Source organism: Sciurus vulgaris, assembly GCF_902686455.1.
Source record: "Sciurus vulgaris genome assembly, chromosome: 8".
In the NCBI taxonomy this organism is placed as follows: Eukaryota; Metazoa; Chordata; class Mammalia; order Rodentia; family Sciuridae; genus Sciurus; species Sciurus vulgaris.
The window spans coordinates 17,813,001-17,838,296 of record NC_136468.1 but is presented as its reverse complement, the minus strand read 5'-3'; the positions used below and the strand labels follow the sequence as shown (position 1 = coordinate 17,838,296).

At 39.4% G+C, this 25,296-nt stretch overlaps 1 protein-coding gene across 3 annotated transcripts in view; it reads right to left on the bottom strand.

Moving 5' to 3' along the window:
* DGKI (diacylglycerol kinase iota) overlaps window positions 1-25,296 on the bottom strand; it is a 432,523-nt gene that overhangs the window by 100,065 nt on the left and 307,162 nt on the right. For all 3 annotated transcript variants that reach the window (XM_079150095.1, XM_079150096.1, XM_079150097.1), the window contains one exon: window positions 21,242-21,342. In XM_079150095.1, the coding sequence (XP_079006221.1) occupies window positions 21,242-21,342 (101 nt within the window). The remainder of the gene's footprint in view (window positions 1-21,241; window positions 21,343-25,296) is intronic.

Here is a 25,296-nt window from a genome sequence, read left to right as displayed (position 1 = left end):
ACAAAAAATACTGTAATCTAGCTCTTCCATTTGGAGCACTGCATGGTGAAAAGAAAGCAGAAACTTGTGAAAGCACCACCTCCACCTGATATTATGGATAACTAAATGCCAAACTTTGAAGCAGTTTGCTCAAGTTTAATTAAGAGTAGTGAGAGTGCTCAGGACCTGAATATTGTGTCACTACCCCTGGTCTCCACAATTCATCTTATTTTGGTGTTGGAGACTGCCTCCAATAAGCATCAGTCATTACTCACCCTACACAATGGAACTTTCAGGGCAGGGATCAAATGGAATGTACAGGTTCTAACTAAGCAAAACAAACAAAAAACCCAAGCTGGTTTCTAGAGTACAAGCAGATTTAACACGCACATTTCTCTCTCACTAGAAATGCTCCTGAACTACAGTAAATGGATTTTTAAAAGGATATAAACCAACAAAAATGAGCAGGAACAGTAAAGGGAAAATAGAAACAGATGAAGAAGAACAATTGGTGACTGACCCATACTCCTACAGAGCCCGGTCCTAAACCACAGGTGGAGACGGATGAGAACAATTATAATTTACACTTCAAAACCTTCAAAAGCCTTGCACACTGGCGGCATCAGGTACGTCAGGAACTAAAGGTAAAGAGGGCAGCTAAAATAGGAGCCAGGATGGGACAAGACTCAATTCCCACCACCCACTCTCGGCAGGTGCAGCTACAGTACAGAAAACAGGACGACACTATGACCCACAGGATACAATGATCCTGGTACAATAGGACAAATCCATGGGGAAACATCATAAGGCCCATCCCCAACATTTATAAGACCCAAGGCAAGAAAATAAAGACCTAGTTTCATGTATCCACAAAATTTTATGTTTAACATAAAGTCCCCCAAACCGTTAAATAAAACAGTTCCATCCTCCCTCTTCCTTCCCTCTCTCCTTCCCTTACTCCCTCCCCAAACTACCTTCCTTCCTGCCTTCTTTCTCTCCCTCCCCCCTGCCAACATTTCTTCTTCCCTTGTGGTGATGGGGACTGAATCCAGAGGTGTTCTACCACTGAGATACATCCCAGCTCTTTTTATATTTTGAAGAGTCTCACCAAATTGCCCAGATTGGCCTAGAAGTTTGAATACTCCTGCCTCAGTTTCCCAAGTAGCTTGGATTGCAGGTATGCACTACCATGCCTTACTTAGGGTTCTATCTTTCTATTTTTCAAGCATTCCTTCATAGATACCTGAACGAGGTACTGAAATTTGTAATTATTATGGAGTGTTGGGACAGAACATAGAACCCTATGTGGCCCATAAACAGACTCCCTTCTCTTTCCATTCCCTGCCTCCATTCAAAACATTGAGGGTCATGTCCCTATGCATGTAGATAATCCAGAGCACACCTGCAAGCTTTCTTGAAAGCCAAAGCCTTTTCTACTAATTGCTCCTAAGGGGCTAATTATACTCTTTCTCTGCAATGTTTCTGGGAGACCAGGCCAGAGGAAGAAGACTATGTATGTCCTAGAAGTAATTCTGGGATTACTGGGAAAAGAACCCTAAGAACACAAAGCATACTCTAGAAAAGGGTAGAGCAAGCCCTAGGTGAGCCTTTAATTTGGCACTGAACAGACATCATCCCAAGAAGCAGGACAAAGCTGAAAGAGGGCCACTGCAGAGTGCTTTAATGCTGGGACAACTCTCACATGGGTCTAAAGGAAGCACTGATTAGGAATTCCCAAGAAACAGGTCACCTAGCTCCCTCACAGTGAGGCTTGAGATCAGTAAGCCTTATCCAGGAGTTCAGAGGTTCCAATCAGCTCTTACGATTCCCACTTTCAACAATGAGCAGAAAGACATTTTCAGAAAACCAAGAAATATCTCTAATGCAAAAGTTAGAGAAAATGGTCCATTCATGAAATACAAATGTAATTATATTTAAAGACGATAAAGAGACTGGAGGAAGAGGACCATCATTCAGAGAACAACAAAAATACTACTCTTTAAATAAACTTTGATAGACTAAGTATCCATAGAAATCTCAACAGAAAGATTAGAAGATAAAGTTTAGGGAATCTTCACAAAAGCAGAACAAAAAGGAAGAGAGAAAAGAGGAGAGAAATACTAAGAGAAGTAGAAAACACAAAGAGGTCCAACATCCAAATTAGAGGAGCTCCAAAAACAAGAGGAAACAGGAGCAATTACCAGAAAATAAAAAAAGAAAGAAAATGAAGAATATTTCCTAAAACTAAGGATATTAGTTTCAAAATTAAAATGACCCAACAAGTGCCCAAAACAAAAAATATAGAAGGATATGGAAATATTTTATTTTGAAGTTTAAAGATATTGAAGACAGAGTCTACAGGCTTCCAGAGAGGTAAAGTTAGATCAAATGCAAGGGATCAGGAAATGGAATGGTTTTGAATTTCTCAAAGGCAAGCATACAGTAGGAGAGGCAAAGACGCAGGGCCTTCAAAATTCTGTGGCTTTTACACATAACCTAAGGCATCAAATAGACCCAAGGGTTGAAGAGAGGACCCCCTCAATCAAGAAGCTACTGGATTATTTGCCTCAATAATAGTTTTCAGTAAGAATGAGGAATACATGAGATTTAGAAAATGGAGAATCCAAAGGACAAAGAAGAAAAGAAAAAAAAATCTCCAAGGGGAATGGGCTAGAAGATCCCAGATGACAGATATATTGAGTTACCAAAATATTGGACAAAATATTGTTACCATGACTACAGATACAGATTGCAGGAAGCAACCATTTCTCATACCTCTTATTAGACTATTTTTCAAACAAACCTGAACAAGTGTCCAGCTTCGTGTGTGTGTGTGTGTGTGTGTGTGTAAATACATGCACATGCTCTTCCATAACTTACTCCTGAGAACAAGAGTTAGATCATAAAAAAGTAGACATATTCAATGACATTTCCTCTAACAATAGTTCCACAAATCATGTAGAATCTCTCTGCCAAATGTTTCCCAGGACTCACTAGTTACCTTGCCCAGGGAAGCAGAAACCAGACAATGACCAGATATTCTTTTCAACTTTCTTTGAAGTCCTTCATCTAAAGGCTAATGCATCATTTCTTTACACAGGGGCATTTTGGTAGATTTCTTGGGGTTTCAAAACCATTCCATATCTGGTTTAGGGATGCAAAGACTGATGTTAAGTATATATACATACATATATATGCACATACATAAGAATATATACACACATATAAATTTACATATATACATATACATATATATGTCATAAGAGAATGTCAAATCAAGAAATTAGTATAGTGATTATCTGGTAGAAGAGAGGTGGAGGGGGGACTTGTTCCATTTCTTAATCTAGGCATGACTATTTTATTATCCATCTTTAAACATGCACATTCTATACATACAGTGTCCTGGTTAATTATACGCACTACTTTGACTAGGCTATGGAAGCCCACGTAGATACTACACATTATTCTGTCTATAAAGGTACTTCTGGAAGAGAATAAACAACGGGCAGATTCTCTCTCTTCTTGAGCTGAGACATCCATCTTCTCTTGTTGTCATACCTTGTAGCTCTCGTTTTCCTGGCTTTTGGCTCCAGGACTTATATCAGTGACAGCCCTCACCCTCACCCCTGTTCACAGGCCCACAGACTCACACTGGGAGCTACACCAGTAGATGTCCTGGTGTAGCTTGGGTCCCTGGACTTGGACTGAGGTATACCACAGGCAAATTTCCTTTTTCCCTAGCCTGCGGACTACATGTCGTGGGACCTCTCACCCATAATCGCATGAGCCAAGACCAGTAATAGATCTCCTCCTATTCATCTCCATATACTAAGGGTTCTCTTTCTCGAGTGAACCCTGATAATGTATTTGAGGAAAAGCCAGTCATCTGAAAACCAGAAAGAGAGCCCCTAAGACAGTGATGAAGCTTTGACAAATTCAGGTACATAAATAGGAAAGACTGGAGAGTTAACTTGTAATCCTCAGCCCTGAGAAAATTATACTACCAATTACTTATTTCTAGCAAAAGCATGAATCCTGCCCTGGCTCTCCTCTAAGGTTTCACTCTGACCTTCATTAACCCTGTTTCACTATTTCTGTTTGTTTAAATGTCTCATAATCCAAAATGTGATTAAATTAATGGAATGAGAAATCCATTATACATTTCACATGTGCATGCTCTGGATTTCATGTTTGAAACAAAATGCCAACAGGTCATACTAATTAACTTTGCCTTCGATACTTGAAATTAGGACAACTTGAGCACATTATGAAAATTTATGCCAAATAGTACATAAATTAACACTAGTCATCTTTAGCAATACCTTCTGGGTATTCTTTTATCTATAAGAAAAAAAGTTAAAGTATACATGCAGTAAAAGAAAACATGTCAAAATATGATTTCTAAAAGATATGTTTCACCATGAACTCTAAGTAGGACCGGGGAGTAGATCAATCTTGGTTACCCTGTGTATGGGACAGAATTGCTCAAAATGCCAAATACTGAAATTGCTAAAGGCTGTGGAAGATGCCTGGAGTTTTAATAAAACTTAAAATATACTTGACAAAGATCAAGAGGTGTAATAAAAAGACATTCAAGTAATTTCCTCAAGTGAATAATTATTTGATTGAAGAAAGACAACAGATCCTTGTGGATCGATTCTGAGGTAGCTACCACTCCTAGGAATCTCTGAATTAAATTTTGTTCTTGTACAACTTTAGGGATTTGCTGAATTGAGATGAGGCCAATGCAAACTCCCAGTGGACGAAGATCTGAGGTTAACCCTGAGGCACACATCCAGAGTCCCCAGATGCTGGGCTGAGCTAGGAGGACTCCCCCCAGGCACAGCTGCTCTGAGCTCAGTCCTAGCGGTTCTGAGAATTAGCCCTGACAGGAGAAGCTGTGTGACTGAAGAGCTTTATTTTCTTACATGAGTAAATCATACCCCTGGTCTGCAAAAGCCAGTCAGGCTAGAATAGACTTTCTTTGCACATGTGCTCTGGGAACATGACCTAATTCATGCTATATCAGAGACAGACACCCTGAGTCATGTGCCAAGGGCTTATATTGTATAACATGATATGATTTGATTTACATGAATTTGGTCAGGGATGGATGAATGAGAAAATGAAAAAAAATGATTATATGATATGAGGAAGTATAAGAAGAAAGAACAAGAAGAACAAGAAAAGGAGGAAGAACAAAGAAGGAGAGAATGAAGGAGAAGAAGGGTGAGGAGGACATGGAAGAGTAGAAAATCACTTTAGTGTCAAAAATGTGCCAGTTTTATTGTGTTATTTAATCTTTGCCACAATCTTGACATGGTTATTCCTATTTTTTACATGAGGAAGCTGAGTCTCAGAAAGACTCGGCGACATGCCCTGAATGTTCCAACTGCTAAACAGAACACCCCAGCTTCCACCCCAGGTGTCTCTTACACAAGAGTTTCTGTCCTGAACTATTTCCACTTCCCATCAAGTGTGGGCCTCACGGGAGGATGAAGTCTCCATGACCTCTCAACACTGAGCTCAAAAAGGTGAAGGCAAAACAAGTGACCAGCTGGTCAAGGAGAGGATGGACATACAAGTCGCACATGCAGAGCTTCAAAAGGGAAAGGCTGCGGACAGGCAGAGAGCAGGGCCAAGCTAAACAATTCCAGGCTGGATGAGGAGCAGGATATGGTGTGCAGAAGCTGTGAGTGAGTTGGCCATGTTGTTATCAACAGATTTGGCCGGAGTTGGGTCTCTTTCTACGGCTCCCCACTGCCCTCCATTCTAGTAGGCCAGCTTCTGAGGGACTAACAGCCCATAAATCAGTCCTAGTAAACCTATAAAGAGGTTTGCTAGGTAACCTTTGCTGTAATTTAGTGGATCATGTGATTAAAGTGAACGTTGCTTACTTTACAAAGAAATGCAACTGTAAATTATGAGCAAATGCTAATCATTTGGGGGACAGAGATAACAAGATAATAATAGACTTGAATCAAAATCCTGATGGAAAAACCACATGACTTGTTTTGCTATAAAATTCTTACATTAGAATTTCCAATTCTGAACTGAATCACTGATTGACAGTTGACATAAACTAAACAAAAACAAGGGCCATGCTTTCCCTTGAGGTGTGAAGTCATGACATTGGATAAAAAATGTACTCAAAGGTGTTGCCCAGATATTTTACTTAATTCAGTGCTTACTAAACATTAGTAATAGGTAATTTCTGATCTGGCAGGCATTCAACATTAGCAATTTGGTAGTTATGTTATGATAGAATAGTATTCTCATACCCATTCATTTCAATGTCTATTTTTGTTACAAAACTATATTTTAAAAAAATCACAATCACAGTTACTTTGACCAATTTTATTGTTCAATGTGTTTAGCTTGCTTTTTCTTCTTTTGCAATGCAGTATCTATATAATAAAAGAGATGGTGGCGCCTACCTCCCTGGTGGCTGGAAAGCACTTACCGACAGCAAATCCATCCTCTAGTCACTTTCCTAAGCCTTATTACATTCATCCCTTTTTCTTCCTAATTCTATTATCAATACGTACTAGGCATTCGCAAACCTTCAAAGCAATTACAGCAGACCTTAGGTGCCAACTTGTGTAGCAGATAATGTGTTGCACCAAAGCCTCAAAGCCTAAAGCTGGGACTAAAGCAAGTAAATAAGAGATTCTACCAAACCTACAAGAACATGAGGGAAATCACAGCTGGCTGCTCTGCGACACACAAGCAAAGGCCTTAGAGTCAAGCAAGAGAAAACCTGCCTCTGACACTAAGTCCCCATGAAACTGATAATGGGATTTGTAGAAAGGGAGAAAACTCACAGCAGTTAATTCATTCTCTGTAAGGTATCACTGTGGAAATGAAGGGCCAAGAGCTCAGCATGTTAGAAAAAGAAAGGATTTAATTATCTGACACTTTTGCTATTACAGTGTAATTCTGTTAAAACAGAATTGCACCTAAATAGAGCCATTTACTTATTCAAAGTACAAACAAAGCTATCTTTAATGGGATCATTAAAAGAAGGTGTGATACCTTACAGACAAGCTTCTCAGAAACTGTAAGGCTTTGCAAAGTTTGGGTTTTAAATTCTAAATACGTAAATAAGAGTATACTTGAAGAGATTTTGTCAAGACCAGAAAAAAAAAAAAAAAAAAAAAAAAAGCTTATCACTTTCTGAAAAGAATAATAAATAGAAGCACAGGGATCAAAAAGTCATAAAATTGGAAAGAGCATTGAACAATAATGTAAACTGTCAATATTGTCAATAATCTTAGAATCAATGTATTTTCTGTTAGCACTACACAGACATACAATTTTTAAAACTTGATATTTCCTTAAGGACCAATTTTAGACTTATTGACAAATGATAGCGTTTGTGTTAAGAATTTTTTTAACAACCTAAATGTAGTTCAAAATTAGTAAGAAATGAGTCAAAGTTATGAGGGATGAAATTTTTATTTGATGATTGATAATAGGCAGAATCTGTTAGCAATATTTCAATCCAATTTTCCCCACCTATGGACCTTAGGTATTTTTTGTTGACCTGGAACCAGTAAGGAGCTACTTTTTTAAGCAGATTAGCATAAAAAAGGAGATGTGACATCCCAAGAACTTAACACCTTGCCTTGCCATTCCTGGTGACTGGGGTCTGTCAAAGATTTCACAACTCCTGGTTCTTGTGATTAAAAATGATTCTAGAGTTTGGATTTCCTAGCTTGAGCTTAAACAAGCCCTGTCTATAGTTAATTAGAAATGTCGCCCACAAGCTAAAAGGAAACCACAGTTTTTATAGTGTTCTAGTAGAGTATAAGATTTATAAGGTGTGCATCTCAGAAACTAGCTGGTTCTGTGCAAATCTGTTTCAAACTACATCAATTTCTGCTTATTATTACAATAGTATAGTGCTCAAGAAGCCAACATAAGCACATACAACTCACCTTAAAAAATGCTCTTAAATGCTTATGCCTTTTAATCTCAAATAGCAATTTACAGTTTCCATTTGCATTTAGTTTGGCAAACACGTACAAGGTATTGTGCCAAAGTATTTTTAAGGTCTATCAATCATTCAGTTAATCATTTCCGCAAATAGTGTTTCAGAACTGTCTGGTGCCAGGGACAATTCTATTCCCAAGAGCTGTACACACTAAGACACAGGACCTGCCTTCCAGGTGTTCACAAACCTGAGCGGGGAGAGGAGCAGGAATTTGGACAGACAAGTACTAAGTGTGCTTAGGATCAGAAGAGCTACACATTACCCAGGACCAGGCTCCCATGGGGAGCTGACTCAAAAATGACAAAAATAAAGTAGTTTGACAAGAGGAGCAAGAGTTTTTCAGACAAAGGACATTGTCTTCGCCCATTCTTGGACTGTAAGAAACAAAGGCATGAGAAGAAATCAATGTTCAGGAATTAAGAAAACAGGCAGGTACACAGCAAAGTGGAGGGAGGATGAGGTCAGAGGCTTGACATTTATGTACTAAGAAGTTGAGACTTTTTTCTCAAATAGGAAGGGAAATGCTAACGGGCTCCAACTGAAGGCCAAGATTTCTGATTCAAGCTGACAGGGAGGTCCTTCATGCTCCCTGCAGCCCAACTTCAGACAGGACTCCGACCACAGGACCCTGACCTCTTGTTTCTCACAGCATTTGCTTTAGCAAACTTCCAAGTGTAAATTATTTTTATGCCCCTTTGAGATGTAAATCATTTCCCTGCCTCTTGCCAGTTTTACAACCCTGCAATTAAAAACGGGTGAAAGGCGGCTGGGGCTGTAGCTCAGTGACAGAGTGCTTGCTTTGTGTGGAGGCACTGGGTTCCATCTTCAGCACCACATAAAAGTAAATAAATAGAGATATTGTGTCCATCTACAACTAAAAAATATTTTCAACAGATGGGTGAAAGATCTGAACAGTCATGAATACTTATGAAGTGAAACACATTTCAAACTTCCCAAGGAATCATCCTTTCGAAAAGTAAACATAATGAAAGATAGAGCCACTGTCTCCAGTTCTCTGTGGTAGGGTAGGAGCCTAACTAATTGCTTGGAAATAACAGGTGAGTAGAAACACGCACATCCTAGTTGCATTGAACCCACCCCCTACCCTCAATATCCTACAGTACTTTCCCAGCAGCTCACCCCAGTGCTTAAAAAAATCCCCCACCCTGTTTAAAAATAAAATTGCAGAAATATCTTTGGCAGCAATATGGAAGATTAATTGACGGAAGACAAGGTGAATGGCCAGAAGATGAATCAGGAAGCGACTGCAGGATCCGACCCTAGCAACAGTGAAGTCTGGGGTAAAGGAATAGCAGAAAAGGCCAGAAGAGAAACATAAGAGAGATGTTAAATTAAAGAATCAACTGTTTCCTGATCAACTGAATGGCCGGAGGGAAAAAGACAAGGACAATCAGAGACACGTTGTGTGGCCACTTGCATGACACCGTGGTGAACCTGTGGTCTGCTGAGCTGCAGAGAGTGTCAGAGAGCAGAGAAGGCAGCAGAGAGAGAGAGAAACAGATTGTGAAAATAATATAAAGTTAAGGACACTGTAATTATGGGCCAAAAGGACACTTATAAATGCTTCGAATTCTTTTTGTAACACCTGCAACACCAGAAGAGGGCCCCTGAGTTGGATGTATTACTCTCAGAATTGAGGAAAGAATATTGGGGTGGCTGAACCCAGAGCAGAGGAAGGAGGAGGAACAGGAACAGGGTACCTCCCCAGACATCCCCCAAAGCCCAGACTGCAGCACCCCGGAAGTCTGGCAGTGACAGGTCCTTTCCCTTTTTCTTTCCAAAGTATCAGCACACTATGTCTGATAAATGGAAAAGCAGAAGCAAGAAAGAAAAATCCAGCACAAAATGGCGGAGCCACGACCCAGGCTTCTAGACACAGACAAAAGGAGCCGTGTGGAGAATTCAGTCTAACCGTGGGCACGATGTCTGCATTTGTTTTATTTTTTACTTCTCTGAAGACTGTGGTTCATTAATCACCAGTGACCCAGGAGGAAGTATGGGCAGAAGGCCCGAATGTCTCTGTCTTCTAATACACAGTACAAAACAAAGGCCAAATCTCATTTTCCAACTTCATGTGAAAGTTTACTGATATAATATAAATGTCTAGTTTTGACGGAGAAAATTCCATTTCAATGAAGATGCCTAATGTCACATGCAATACATCTCTAGGACAACAAAATTACTTACATAATTCCTTGGAGTTCATACCCAGTACAAAATGTAATAGAAGCTTCTTGTCTGTGAGACCCTAAAATGGACTTGACCATGGGCATTGGAAAGCAATGTAAGTTTCCATCAGGAAATTAGTACTTGCAGAATTCTTACCTACAGGGAAGAACCATTACAGAGTCTTAAGGCAGTCCTCAAGCATTGGGTGGGAGATAAAAAACAATTGACCATGATATTAGAATGTTGGCTTCATAGCTAGGCCAGCCAAATAAATGCAAAAACCAAGAAGAAATCAGAAGTGCCCTCAAAATAACCGTATCTAAAACTTAAATACATGAAATGATGATTATGACACACTGGTCCAAATCTCTTCCACGGTTTCTATATTATCCTGCTGTGCTATATACTGATGGGCAAGGCACCCCTAGGTAGATGCTGGGAAGTCATGCAGTCTCGAACCTCTAGGTTGTTTGGATAAACATGAAGAATTAATGACAGAAAGTTTTCCTAAAATCATCTGAAGGAGACCAAAGTCTCTTTTGAGAAGCAAAAAAGTAAACAAATTATAGCCAGGCAACTGCCATAAGGAGACAAAAAGCAGGGCCAACCACTCCACAGCAGCTGATAACCTCTCATTCTGCTGCTAGGTGACTCTGGGAAACGGGCAGGGGACCAGGGATGCAGGAAACCCACGAGGTACTACCAGTGCTCTCCTCCAGTACGAACTCTGAAAGGCCTGCGGCTCTCATCCATGTAAGCGTCACATCATATTGAGGTTCTGAGTCAATCTGCAAAGAGATTGTTTTCAGACTAAGTTCCCATTTCCACCCTGGGTCCAGTACAGTTCAGTATCTTTACCCATAACTTGGATGGATATAGAAGAAATAATCCATCCTGTTGAGAACCAATCTCTGATGTTCTCTATCCTGACTACAGTGTTCCACTAGAAATCACCTGAAGCTCAGCCTGTTTTGCACTTAGGTTTCCACTTGTAATTACTCAGAATCCAAAGGCAGAACATGGGGTGTGCCAATAGTTCAATGCCAGAAGGCACTTTTAAGAAAAGGTCAGTATTCCTGTTTTAGGTTTCCATTCTCTTTGCACATATTTCTGTAGAAAGTAATTAACTTGCATTTGAATTTCTTGAATAGTATAAAGGTCAGGTCAGAAGATACAGAGAGAAATTGGGGGGCTAGAGTTTATTTTACACTAGACCCCAGTACTTAGCATAGTACTTGACATACCTCCTTGAAATAAACATTGTTAAACAAAGAGATGAACAAAGGACTCTTGTTTGTGTCTTAGTTCAAATTCCAGTATCAGTTCAAATGTCAGGTGTTAAATGACAGCTGAGACTGCATCCAGAGCTCAAGGGCCCCACCCAAATGCATGCTGGGGCACAAAAGGGAATGGCCCCCTGGAGCTCCCATCTGAGTCCCTCTCCAAGAAGGAAGCTACCTCACTCAAGGTTTGTTCCCTCCCTGGGGGGAGCCTGACCTGGATCAATAACCCTTGCCTCCCGTGGGACAAACATAAGTGGCTGTGCCAGAACCAGAGCCCTTGTAGGAATCCTCTGCTGCAGCTGCATCAAAGCTCAACTCACCTCCTTCTACCCAATTCTATGCTCCTTGCCCTGCCTAACTGTGGTTTCCTCTTTGGAAAATCCCAATTAGCTCCTGGCCCACAAAATTCAGTCTCAGAGTCTGTTTCCCAGTGAACCCAACTTACTTCAAGAACTATGGCCCCCAATTCTTCTAAATGGCACATTTCTATTTGTACATAGCTATCTGTTAACAAATAATAAGGTGTGTACTAGGAGAGAAAAGGTATAATTTCTTATGAAAATCCTGTCCCAGCAATGTGACCCTGGGTGAGACAGTGTTTCAGGTGTCCCTTTGAAAATGTATATGGGCAGTGTACGCAGCAGTCCTCCATAACTGAATGAATACAGAAGTGGAGTTATTATTTATCATTAAACATGATGGTCATGACTCTGTCATGACTGACACTGTCACTTATTAATATGATGAATGAAAAGGTGATCATTTTATACAAGGATCTTAGGAGAAAGCCTTCAAAGAGAAGATAACAACCATGTGACCTTACATCCTGGGGTCTTCAAGCTGGTAAGACAACAACTACATGCACTAGGTTGGTACTAAGCAATACAACCAGAGAAATGAAGTTGTACCCCTTTTGTGTTCAATAAATAAAAAAAAAGAATTGTTCATTATTTGGTGGGTATGTTACATAAGATAAATCAACTACAAGAAAAAATTCTGATGTGAGTAAAGACTTAGGGATGTACCTGCAATTGATTACTCTCATTACCAAAAGCTAAGATTTAACATTGAAGGAAGGATCAAATATCATTATCAACACTTCGGGCTCACTGCCTTGTCTGGGACCTAACATTATGAATTTCTAATATAGCACAGCTCTGGAAGCATATCTTATTTCCTCAGAGACAAAGCAAGGCTTCAGATCATACATAACAAAGGAATTTTTATTAATAATAAGAACATATTTCAGCCTGATATTCCTCTGGCATCAGGGTCCTTTGAAATCAGAAAGACAGAGTATAGTCATCATAAACCAAAGCCCCAGGAAGTGACAGGTCAGATTCCAGGTGCTTATAAAAAGCCAGTGAATTCAGTGATCCATTTCTAAAGTGCTGCCCAGCAATTCTGCCTGGATCCCTCTTTGTCTCTGTCTTCAAATGGACAGTTTCCAACTTTCTAGTCTCTTCCTGAATACTGGTACCCCCTCTTCCCTAATTCTCACTTAATAAGCTCATTTCTTATTTTACTAAAGAGATTCAAATCATCAAACTACAGCTTCTGCTTCTCCCTAGTTCCAAATCCATCAATCTAATTGTATGTGTCTCCACTACTCTGTTGTCCCTCTCCATCCAGGACCTGGCTCCTCCCTCTCCCTATCCCCATCCTTGGCACATCAGACCCCATCTCACCACCTGTCCAAAGGCACTGCCCCAGCACCTGCCCTCTTCTGAATCAAGCTTTGCCTCTCTAATGGATTGGTCCTAAAGCAGACCAAGTACCCCCACCCAAAAGACCCTTGTCATAATTAAGCTTCTCCTCTTGTCAGAAAAATATTTACAAAGGATATCAGCAAAAATTTCTGCAGAGAGCATTGTGGTTTGTAGTCTCCACTTTCTCATAAATGCCAGGTTTGCAGACAAGTGTGATCCCTTTGTCTAACCTAAGAATGTGGGAAAGAGGGTACCTGTTCCCACCCACTGCCATGTAACATCTCAGTGAGTATGAATCTAAAAGAATTTCCAGACTTGAGGTCCAGAGGTTTTTATGCAATCACCCCTCTGGACTGTGGCAGCCTAAATAAACCCGCTTCCAGTTAATTCCTCAGGGGTCCAGCCTCATCTGTCCTACATCAGTCCCATCAGATACTCACCTGCTGAAATATCTTACAAACCAGAAAAAAAAAAAGAGTCCTCCTTTGATTCTGCATTCTTTTCCAGCTACCATCCCATTTTCTCTTCCATTTTGTAAACACCTCAAAAGAGCAATCTGTGCTGAGTTACTTCCTCTGCTCTCATTTGCACAGGGATACACTATATACCTTCACTTTTTTCAATCCACAACTTCTTGTGAGGTTAACAAAAACCACACTCTACCCAGATCCAATTACCAATCTTAACATGAATCCTACTCAACCTTTCTGGAATATTTGACAGTTATGCTCTTCCTTTTATGAGATGTTTTTCTCCTCCTGGCTTCCAATGAACAAGCTCCCCTGGTGTCTTTCTGGCTCACTGAAAGCTTCTAGTTTGTCCCCTTTGCTGAATTCTCTTCAATTCCCCTACCCCTTTTTACCAAGTTGAGCAGGTCAAAACCTCAGAAGCCATCTCGAATCAGTTTGCATTCAGTCCAGCTACCCCATAACCTCATCCAACCAGTACTGCCACCAAAATGTATCAGGATACCAACAGCTTAACTCTACTAGTTTAACTTTCTCACTCTGTCATCTCTGTCCTGGAATACAAATAAGTCTGTTGACTTACCTCCACTCTTACAATCTGACAGAGTCAGTTCTCCAATCAGCAGTCAGATTTATTCAGAAAAATGTCCAGGCCTGTTCCGGTCCTCAAATAGTTCCCACACATTCTCATCACTCTCTGTGTCCAACAAGCCTTCTCCATGTGTTGGCCTCTTCCCACAAATCCAAAACCATCCCTGCTCCTTTCTACCCAAGTAACCAAGTTCATCCTCATGAACCTCCTTCCTGTTCACATGTACTCTTTGCATTCAAGTCTCTTCTTAAATGTCACCTCCTCAGATGTCTCTCCTTGATCACCTTATCAACACAGGATCCTCTGTCACTCTCCTGTCACTAGAGCACTCTCCTCTATTCTATTATGTATTAATTTGTCTGTCTCCCCCACTAAAATATAAACTACCAGGGTGAGCAATTCTCAGTACAGAAATAGTACTAGAAATATGGTAAGCAGTCGATAAACGTTTGTTTAAGTTATGATGGGATGATTTCTCTGAGGTTGAAAAGAGACCCAAAACCAGAAAATTTTCCAATAAGCCAGAGTATGGTAAAGTCAAGTCAGTAAAAATATAAAAAGGTGGGAGGTACTGGGAAATTAAATTAGCCAAATTAGTTATGTGCATATACACATATATCACAATGAGTTCCACTATTATGTATAATTATAATGCAACTAAAAATTAAATAAAAATGTAAAAAGGCATTTGAAATATTATGAATGATTGACATCATATACATTTTTACTTATATTCTTCAATATACCTTACATAAGAAAATCAGAAGCAGTGCTTGGGATAAACAGAGCACAGTGATTAAGTATTCAGAATGCCAAACCCTTCTACAGTTTCCTTGTTTTGTGTGCCTCAGTTGCTTTATATGTGAACTGGGAATAGCAATACTGCCTGTAATACAAGGATGAGAGAATTCAATTACAAGATATGTGTATTAAAGATATTTCCTAGTTTACAACACAGTGCAATATGTGTAAACTAGTACTTTTTTTTTTTTTTTTTTTGGCGGTACTGGGGATTGGAACCCAGGACTTTATGCTTGAAAGGCAAGCACTCAACCAACTGAGCTATATCGCCAGCCCCAACTAGTATTATTTTAATTAATATTACAGTTTTAAATAGAATGATAAATAGAACATACCAGCACAAGAGAAGAAAGGACAGTAAAAGAAACTAAGCACAGAGTCAGTTTGTGAAAATAAATGAACATAAACACACTTGGGTAAGGATGGGCCATGGTCTGCAGAGGACAAAGTGACATCATGAACTTCCCAGATGGACTTCCGACTGGAATGCCTACTGCCTACCTGATCAGGTGGAGGCCACATCTCTGTTCAACAGCCCTGTTGTCAACTTGTTAAACAGGGGAGGCGTGGGGTGGAGAGTTCATTTTAGATGAAGCAATTGAGAGAAAAAAAAAAAAAAACCAGCATTTTTAGCAAATTCTTGAAACAAAAAGCATTTACACAATTCTCTAATGCTCACACTCATTATGAGCCATATTGCAGCTTCAAAGACTTCACTAAGGGGAACAAGTCAGAGGAAAAGATTTAAATCCTACATAATTTCTACAGGGCAAATCATTTATTATAATATAATACATTCTTAAGAAATACTTAGTTCAACCACTGCATTTAGCAGATAAGAAAACTGAAGCCTGAAGAAGACAAATACATGGCCTAAGGTCACACAGCTAATTAGTGGTTAGACTGGATTTGCTCATTCTTGCATGTATGCATTTTGTCTTTTCTTTTTGCTATTTAAATAATGTTTGCTAGGAAAATAGGTACGTGAGAAAAAAAGCTCCAGCAAATGCAGACTGATTATGTTTTGCTTTGTTTTCAACCACTGTTTTTTCATACTAAGAACACCATATATGTGCTCTGAATAAATTATATTGTACTGAGAGATGCTCTGGTCTCATTTTTCAATGCCCAGCGTCTCACATCGTATCTGTACATAACTGATGCAAATATGAAGATGCTGCAAAGTAGGAATGCAAGATGAATGGATGGCTCCACCAATTTCACATATTGTTTTTAATTCAACTGAAGTCAAATACAGAAATTGTAAGTGATGAAAACTGCAGTGGTCCATCCATCTACTCCGAAAGGACAACGTAGGGAAGAGATAAAAGTAGTGACTCTGCAGTAGAGAAGCCACCTTAACCAATCAAGCAGGTCAACATCACCAGAGACACTGTAGGCATCAGGTGAATCCTAATAGAATGGGCCAAGAAGTACTCTACTTCTGTAGTATTCTTTCCAATAAACTCCACTCTAATTAGAGTAAGACAACAGACATAGTCAGATTAGAGGAAGTTATTCTACCAGATACCTGTCCAATACTCCTTAAGACCATCAAGGTGACTGGAAGGGAGGAGGAAGGAAAGGCTGAGACACTGTACAGACCAGAGGAGACAGGAAAGAAATGCCAACTCAATACAATGTGGTATCTGGGACTGAATTCTGGAATAGAAAGTCCAAGGGCATCGTTAAAAGTTATGTAGCAATATCAGTTTCCTTGACAAATGTACCATGGTAGTATAACAAACACACCATGAAAATATAATTAACTCACTTTAGTATCTTTGAAACTGTTTTATGAATCTAAATTTATTTCAAAATAAAAAGTATAGTTAAAAACAATTTGGTGATGGATATCAGATGATACAATTAAGAGAATGTATTCAGACTTAAGGAAGAGAATTTGCAGATGTCTGGTCAGATCAAACATGGACACAGAGTTTCCATGCTCCATACTTTTAAGTGTCTTGTCACCATAGCAGACATTTATACTCACAGTCACAATAAAAGCACATTAAATGACTATTTACATTTTCTTCCCCTAATCTTTCTATGATACAACTGGCCACACATATAAAAGGGTTTCCAATCTGTGAATTCAATATTTCAGTTATTTTCAATCCACAGTAGTTGGACCATTACTGGCATTATTTAACTCCCCAGACAAATGAAAAAAAAAATGGAAGGAACAGACTGTTTTCTCATCATTATTCCCTGAACAATGCAATATAATAATTATTTACATAGCATTTAGGTTGCTCTAGGTGTCATAAGTAATCTAGAGATGATTTAATGAATATGGGAGGATATGCACAGGTTATATGCAAATAATATGCTATTATTTTTAAGGGGCTTGTATATCCATGGGTTTTGGTATCCAAAGGGGATCCTGGGACCAAGCTGCTACAAATGCCAAGGAATGACCATATTTATTAATGTTTTTAATTCTATTTTTGAAAGTGAGAAAGGAAGTTGGAGGTTGTTGCTCTAGTTTGAAGGAGGTCAGCCCTGTGTTAGCTTTTTGTCTCTGATCAAAATACCTCACAAGAACAACTTAGAGGAGGAAAAGTCTACTTTGGGATCAGGGTTTTGGAGGTTCAGTTAATGGTCAGCCAACTCCATTGCTTTGGACTCATGATGAGATAAAATATCGTGTTAGAAGGGTATGGTGGAGGAAAGCTATCAGCTCATGGCATCCAGAGAGAGAAAGAGACAGACAGAGAGCATGAGGAGTCAGGAAGAAAGTACAATAACCAAGGGCACACCCCAGTGACCTACTTCCTCCAGCTATGCCCTACCTGCCTACAGTTACTACTCCCAAATCTATTCAAATTATTAAGACAAAAAATGGAATAATCCATTGATTAGATTATAGTTCTCATAATCTAATACTTTCACCTTTGAACATTCCTGCATAATAACTAACAAATGAGCTTTTGGGGGAAACATCTTATATTGAAAGCACAAGTCCCTATACTAAACCTGGTCTTACGGATCTGAGGACTGATGGGTAATGTGACAGTAGAGCTCTTTAACAACTGCAAACACAATAATCATAGCTGCCACTTTTGGAGAGCATGGTATTGTGCCAGACTGAGCACCAGGGGTTTCATATACAAGATTGTATTTCACCCTCAGCTCTCTATGGGGTTGCAATTATATTCTCATTTTAAAGAAGAGAGATTTGATTATCAGAGAAATTAAAGTACTTCGCCAAGGTTGCAACTGAGATTCAAACACAAACATTTATGACTTTTCTACTAAATTACTTATCAAGGAAATTCCATTAGTGAAAATGCCTAAATTGCTGTATCTAATTAGAGTGCAATCCTAATAACATTAGTCTCAACCAATAAACTGAGGAAGTATACTTTATATACCATATGCATCTAAATAATATCCATTAAACTGAGAAAAGCATTGCTGAAAATTATATTTGATACACTATTATCAAATGTTAGTCCCCTCTTATCTTTACAGACTACATCTGTTTTTGGTTGGCCCCAAAATGATTTTACCTGTTTGTGTTTTATACTCTAGACTTTTGTGACTTACCATAGAAATGCAAAAGTGTACAGTAAGTGCCAAAAGTTAGGTTTAACAAGTTTCATAGGCTAGAGTTAAATTTGGGCCAGTGTCAAGTTATTCTAGATATAAAAATATGTGTCATGCCAATTAATCTCTTTTGGAGACAGAATAAAATGGATTTTAAAAAACTGATTTTCCTTTGCCTAGACTATATGATTATATGGTTTATTAATGATTCATTTATATACTTCATTCAGATGACAGTAGTGATTTTCTGCTGTCATTATTATAGATTTTCTTAAGGTTTCTTTCTCTATCCATTCTACCTCTTCAGTTGAATAGACTTTCCCCTCTTACAAATCATAACCATCAACTTGACGCTTGATAAATCACAACCAGTGGGGGAAACTCCAGGTGTTTTAAGTAAGTCTGAACTTTATTGACAAGAGCTGAGGGAGGGACTGTCAAGGACAACCTGTCCGTGCTCTTAGTTTAGGGGCAATGTCTCCAGGTGAGATGGAGCTAAATGGTAGAGGAGAGGGAAGTATTTGATGGTCTAGTCCTCTCTCTCTATGCTAAAATAAGCAAGAGACTGCCATCTTGTATTAACACCCTGCATTACAGATGGAAGCAGGGCTTTATTAGACCACAAACACCCCAACTTCCAATCTAATATGAACAACCATCCAGGTACCCTAGCAAGAATCTAGTAAATGGTGATGACAAACAGATACAAATTTGCCTGAATAAATGAAGGGTCTAAGAGGACTCACTCCCTCTGTTTCTTAAAACTCGGATCTTTAGAATAATTCCTTTTTTTGCCCACTTTGGGAGATTACTTGCCAAAGACACTGCTTGGGGTTTCAAAGACACTGCTGATTTTATTGACCTATATTAATGCCAAGTTACTTCTCCCAATTTCAGAAGTTTTCTCACATAGAAGTTTGATAACATAAGATCTGATGAGTAAAGCTCTTGCCAAGAAATGTCATCTTCCTGGAAAAAACTCAAATCACAATTGCCTCTGGCAACGGTGGACAGATAATGCCACAGGAAAGATAGGACAGATCACGGAAACCATAGACAAGCCTCAAATTTCATTTTGGTCAAAAATATTTAAATGTATCCCCACCCCCAACTGGGAATTGATGGTAAGTTGCAAAATATTTTTTGAGATCCATTATTTTTTATTATCTTCAAAAATTTTAAGCTATTCATTTGGAAGTCTGGAACAAGAAAGAACATAAAACACTTCTTTATAACTAGAAGCTTCTAAAAGTCAATTCAATTTACATTGTAGCTCTACCTTCCATTGCAAATACAGGGGTCTATCACTCAGTGGATTCAATTGGAGTTTTGGTGCTGATCTGTTATTTATAATCTCTTTACATTAGGAAATGTAAGATGTTAACAGAAGGAAAAAATGTAGAGTTGCAGAAAATTTCTCCTCCTCTAGCTCCCATTTTCCTACCAAAGCAGTGAGAGTGAGGGGTAGAAGTGAGGGCCAAGAAGAAAACAAAGGTCCTGATGTTGCAGGAAAACACCCCAAAGCGTTGAGGAAGTTGAAGCAGCTGAGAGAATTGAGGAAGTAGAGATTTCACAGAGAACTCTCTAGCAATTCTGTGCCTGGGCCACCAGGGAAAAGGGTCCTTGCTCACTGCCAACCCCAGATCTCAGAAGCACATGCATCCATCTGAGACTGTCCTTGGATCTCAGGATTTCCATCCACTACCACTCTCTCTCAGATCAGAGCCAGAAATCAGAACTCGGAAGTCACTAACCCAGAAATGCTTCTCCTGCTCCATTCCTTCCAATTTTAGCTAGTTGCCTCTTCTATACTTCTCATCAATTCACGTTGGGACACCATATGGGATTTGGTTAATAAGTCTTTGGTTCTATATAAAACCCCTTTCATTTTGCTGGCATTCTTGCCTGTTCTCTCAGACACTGGTCTTCTTCACCTTCTTTGATCTTACTGCATTTGACTATTGGCCCCCACATTTAAGAAGAACCTCAGAATTTTAGAATTTTAAAATAGTGACCAGAATGTAAAAAGTGTCCTATAAATACCTATTGATGAGGGATACTGACAATGAGCTTTGTGTTCAATGAAGTATACAGAAAATATACACATGGAGAATTCACAGGTTGACTCGATTTGAGACTTCAGAAACCATGCACCTCATCCTCCATGAGGCACTCCATCATCAAGGCATTCTTCTGCCTCTGTGGGAAGAATGTGCCCCTCTTTGACATCACACCACAGCATGGTAACTCAAAATGATGGATGCCTTTGTGGCTAACTTTGCCACCCCTGTGTAAGAATGAGGGAAGTCGGATAATGCAGGCTCCAGAAAGGGACTTGTGTTGTCTCAAGAGTTTGTAGGTGTTCCTCTGCCATGTGGTCTTACTGCTTTCTGCTTCCCTCATTGTAGGCAATATTGAAACTTACAGCGGTGAATGAGCTGAGAGCTCCTGACCTGGGTCCTGCAGCTCAGTGACTGAACTCTGATGCTTTCCTTTCCCAGTTCCGTTTTCTCCAGCCCGCAGATCATCATTTTGAGTTCCCATGATACTGTACTTCCCAAGCCTCATTTCCAGACACAAGGTCCAGTGACTCTACCCATCAAACCAAAGAGGGTCAAGAAGCTGAAGACAGGCTAACTGCAAGAAACCTACAGACACCGACAACTTACAAGCTTCCCGAAGTTTCTCTTTGTCGTAGTGGAATCCTTCATAGTCTTGTAAACTGATTTTGTTCACCCGGATCCTCAGGCGATCTGGGACAGACTGGGGACTGCAAAACAAGAACCCAGCGGTCAGAAACAAGTAAGAGAACAGAACTGGGAGTCATGCACCTGGAGGAACGAGGGACAATGTCATCTCTTCTGGCTTAGAAGAAAAATCTCACATTCAACCCAGAAGTGTGGATTGTTTACCAGAAAACAGTGATTACCTTGAGAAAATTTCTCCAGAAACCTAACACGTTTGCAATTTAGCTAATAATATGAAAATGAGCAGAAAAAGACCTTTGGAGACTACTTTATGTAATATTTGCTATTAATTCATTAAAATGTTAAAGACATCAGGCATTTTGTCACATAATATGTTAGATGCAGCTAATCAAAAATAGAAGTATAGTGGAACTAAAAAGAAAGATAGGTAAATATGTCCACAATAGTCAAACTGGTCAGTGGTGGCCTGACTCTCAGAAGAGAGAGAAAAAAAAAACAATTAAAAGGACAGAAGAAGAATCCAGAGGGCTGAGGTTGCAGTTCAGTGGTAGAGCACTTGCCTAGCATATGTGAGTTCAATCCTCAGCACCACATAAAGATAAATAAATAAAATGAAGGTATTGTGTCCAACTAAAAAATACATTTACAAAAGGAATTCAGAAAGCATGGAGCTACCATTGAAATAGCTCTACTCTATTGAATAGTCTCTGAAAACACCTGTCACTCAAAGCATGTTATATTAAGCACTGCCTAGGAAAGTACCTCTGAGCATCCCAAAATAAAAAACTCCTAATGAATTTAGCATCCCTAAATTCATTAGGAACAGAATGAAGTATGTAATTCATTTTGAAGGAATTTAACCCAAACTGTTCAGAACACATATTAAACAAAGGGGTTAGCTCAAACTTCCTGTTCACCCTCAGGTAACTAGATTTTGTGGATTTTTCTTAAAGGACATTTTCAAAGGCGTTCCATCCTGGGCACAAGTTGAGAGAAATAACTTATTTTTTGTCACCTCCACCATGGTTCTATTACTTTATATGAAGGTAATATAGTACTGGATTATCCTCAAATACTACTTCATATTTGAATTACATCAGTTGAGCAGTTTCTTGCATAGAGGATGGCTCTCATTTTTATATGAAAGAGGGATAAAAGTCACCATTGACCAAAATAGAAAGAAGAACATTACTCTTCAACTCATTTCTATAGAGGAAGAAAAGGAAGGCGAATAAGAGAAGAAAGGAAAGGAAGAAAAAAGGAAGGACAGAAGGAGAAGAAGGAGGGAAGGAAGGAAAGGAAAGAATGGCTGGAAGGAAAGGGCTGCCTTAGACCTGGGGACACTGCTCACCACCCACCTCAAACATGAACACACACCCATTTAATCTGCAACTCTGGAAGAGGGAGTGAAAATAATTTAATCTCATTCTCTTATCTAAAAAAAATCTCATTTCAGGGTAAAGAACAGTAATTCCTTCCGTGTAGATTTCACTTGTACTGATCTAAAAATAACATACATATTCATCCATCCATATATATATATATATATATATGATATATATGTATATATGTGTGTGTGTGTATACATATGTGTGTGCACACACATTCATACACAGCTCTCTCCCTCTTTCACACACACACACATACACACACACACACGCACATAAGATGTTTTAAAATGTGGATATAAATGAAACTCTTAAAGTGAGATGGTAAGCAGGTTAAAAGGCCAGAGGTTCACTGGGTTAAAACTAAGCCAATACAAAATCTCAGAGGTGGGCCGTCCGGGGAAAGCTAAGAAGATGGATTCAGTGGCTGCATCGTCAATCATTCACAGTGTGGTTGTTAGGTGTTTACTTTGTATCGACCCATGGTGGACACTGAAGAGGACTGAGGAATAAGAGCTGACATGAGCATTTAGGAGGTGACGAGGGATCTACTTTGACAGAACAATATTTGCAAAATGGTAGCGCAGACCTCAAGCATCATGCATCCCCATATCGTTTTACAGAGCAGCAAACTGAGGTTCAGAGAGCTAAAGTGATTTTAAGGTCACATAATTGCTAAGTGGCAGAGCTGGGGCCAGGGCCTGGTTCTCCTCACACATCAGCTTCATGCTCTTTCTATCACACAGTGCTTCTCTGAGGGGCTCCGACTCTCTAGTTAATGGATAAATACCAAAAATCCTATGGCTGTGACAGCAAACCATAAACTCTGGGTTAGCCTAGTGTGATGATCTGTTGGTTCTAAGACTCTTTCTTTATCAATAAACAATGGACAGGGGATGCCTAAGTAAAACAAGGTAGTACTAATAAGAGAGCATGAGGCAGTGGTATAGATGAAAGCATAGAAGGGAAATGAGTTCAGAGGAAAGTCTGCCTACAACATATTGCAAAGTGAAAAAAGAGTCATGGGAAATTAGACATGGCTTGAGCTCCTGCCTGCAAATCATAGAATTTAGGATTCTGTATATGGAAGAGAGGTGTTTGAAGAAATGTTCAACAAGATGTTCCAAGTGGTTATCTCTATGTGGTGGGATTTGGGGATTATTTTGTATTAAGCATCATCATATAGGGTGAAATAACATATCATTTGGAAAGTATGTCAATCTGTAAATAACTGATAAATCTGGATAAGAGTAAAAATAAGGATTATAGCAAAGAGAATGAGATGTACAAAGATAGGAAAGAATTTAAGCATTTAATAGATGACCACATGATACTCATATCAAGTGTTTATCCCCAAATTAAGGAGGTCTAATCTTCCCTTAATTTCCAGGTTCACCTAAGTGATCTATAAAGGTTGCAATTAACAAATATTTTGCTACGAACATAACTTAAGAAGGAAGGTGGAATCATGAAACATGGTGGTCCTTCATATTCTGTAATGGGGGACGGGGGCACAGGGGTTGAATGAGCTCTCCCTAACCATTCATTTGAGATAACAGCAGACCTAATGGCAGTGAGTTCTAGTCTTCTTCAGTGGGCAGAAGGCACCAAGACTGAGACCTTGTCAGAGCAGCAGATGCCAAGTGGGAAAAAGGATTCAGAGAAGGAGCCAATCCCTGCTCCCCACATCCATGAGCTCCCCTGACTTTGAGCTCACCAGTTATACCACTTTTTTCAAAATCCATTGGTGTCTGCTCCTTGTCCATCTCCCAGGTTCTCATCTATGCCCTTTGATGCCCACCGATGCAATGCTCCCTCCTGATCCACTCATCTCCCACCATACTTCTTGACTTCCAGGGGTTACACCAGTGGACACACAATAGGAGCTATCACTTCAAAAGAACTTTTAGGTCCCAAATTCATTCATTTATTATTTAACTTCACCTCCAGAATGACCAGCTAAGCAAGACAGAGGAAAATGGGACTCTCACTAACTACCACATAATATTCTCACCCGCCCAACCTCCTCTTGCTTCCAGTTCCCATCTTCTCTCAACAACCTACAACACATCCATTTTCCCACCAGTAGCAACTTTCTTAAACCCAGTCTTCTGACTGAGTCAGCTGATGTTTTGCTTCCTATCAAATTTTGCCCCAGTTGAGGCCCAACAACAAATTTTAGGGTATCACACCATGAAGTCTTTGATGGAAACACCTTTGAATTATTCTTCACTCTGTGTAAACCATAGATAAATAAGGCAACACAGCAAATTGGCTAAGTACTTGACTCCAAATCAGAATGGCTGGATTGGAAATGAAGTTCTTCTCTTTATTGGTCCATCAGAAAACCCTGTTCTTTCACTTCCTCATAAGTTAAATGCAGATAATAATAGCAAGCACCTCATAGGGACACAATGAGAATTAAATGAGTCAATACATGTAATGTGCTTTGAAAAAGTGCCTATCACATTGTAAGTGCTCAATAAATATTAGCTAATATCATTTTAGTAATTATTCTGAAAAGACTCTCCTAGATAAGGCTCTACCTAACACTACCATCTGCTGCTGTCCAATATTGGAAGAAGTTTAGAATGTACACAGAAACCTCCCTAGACATTTCATTTCTGA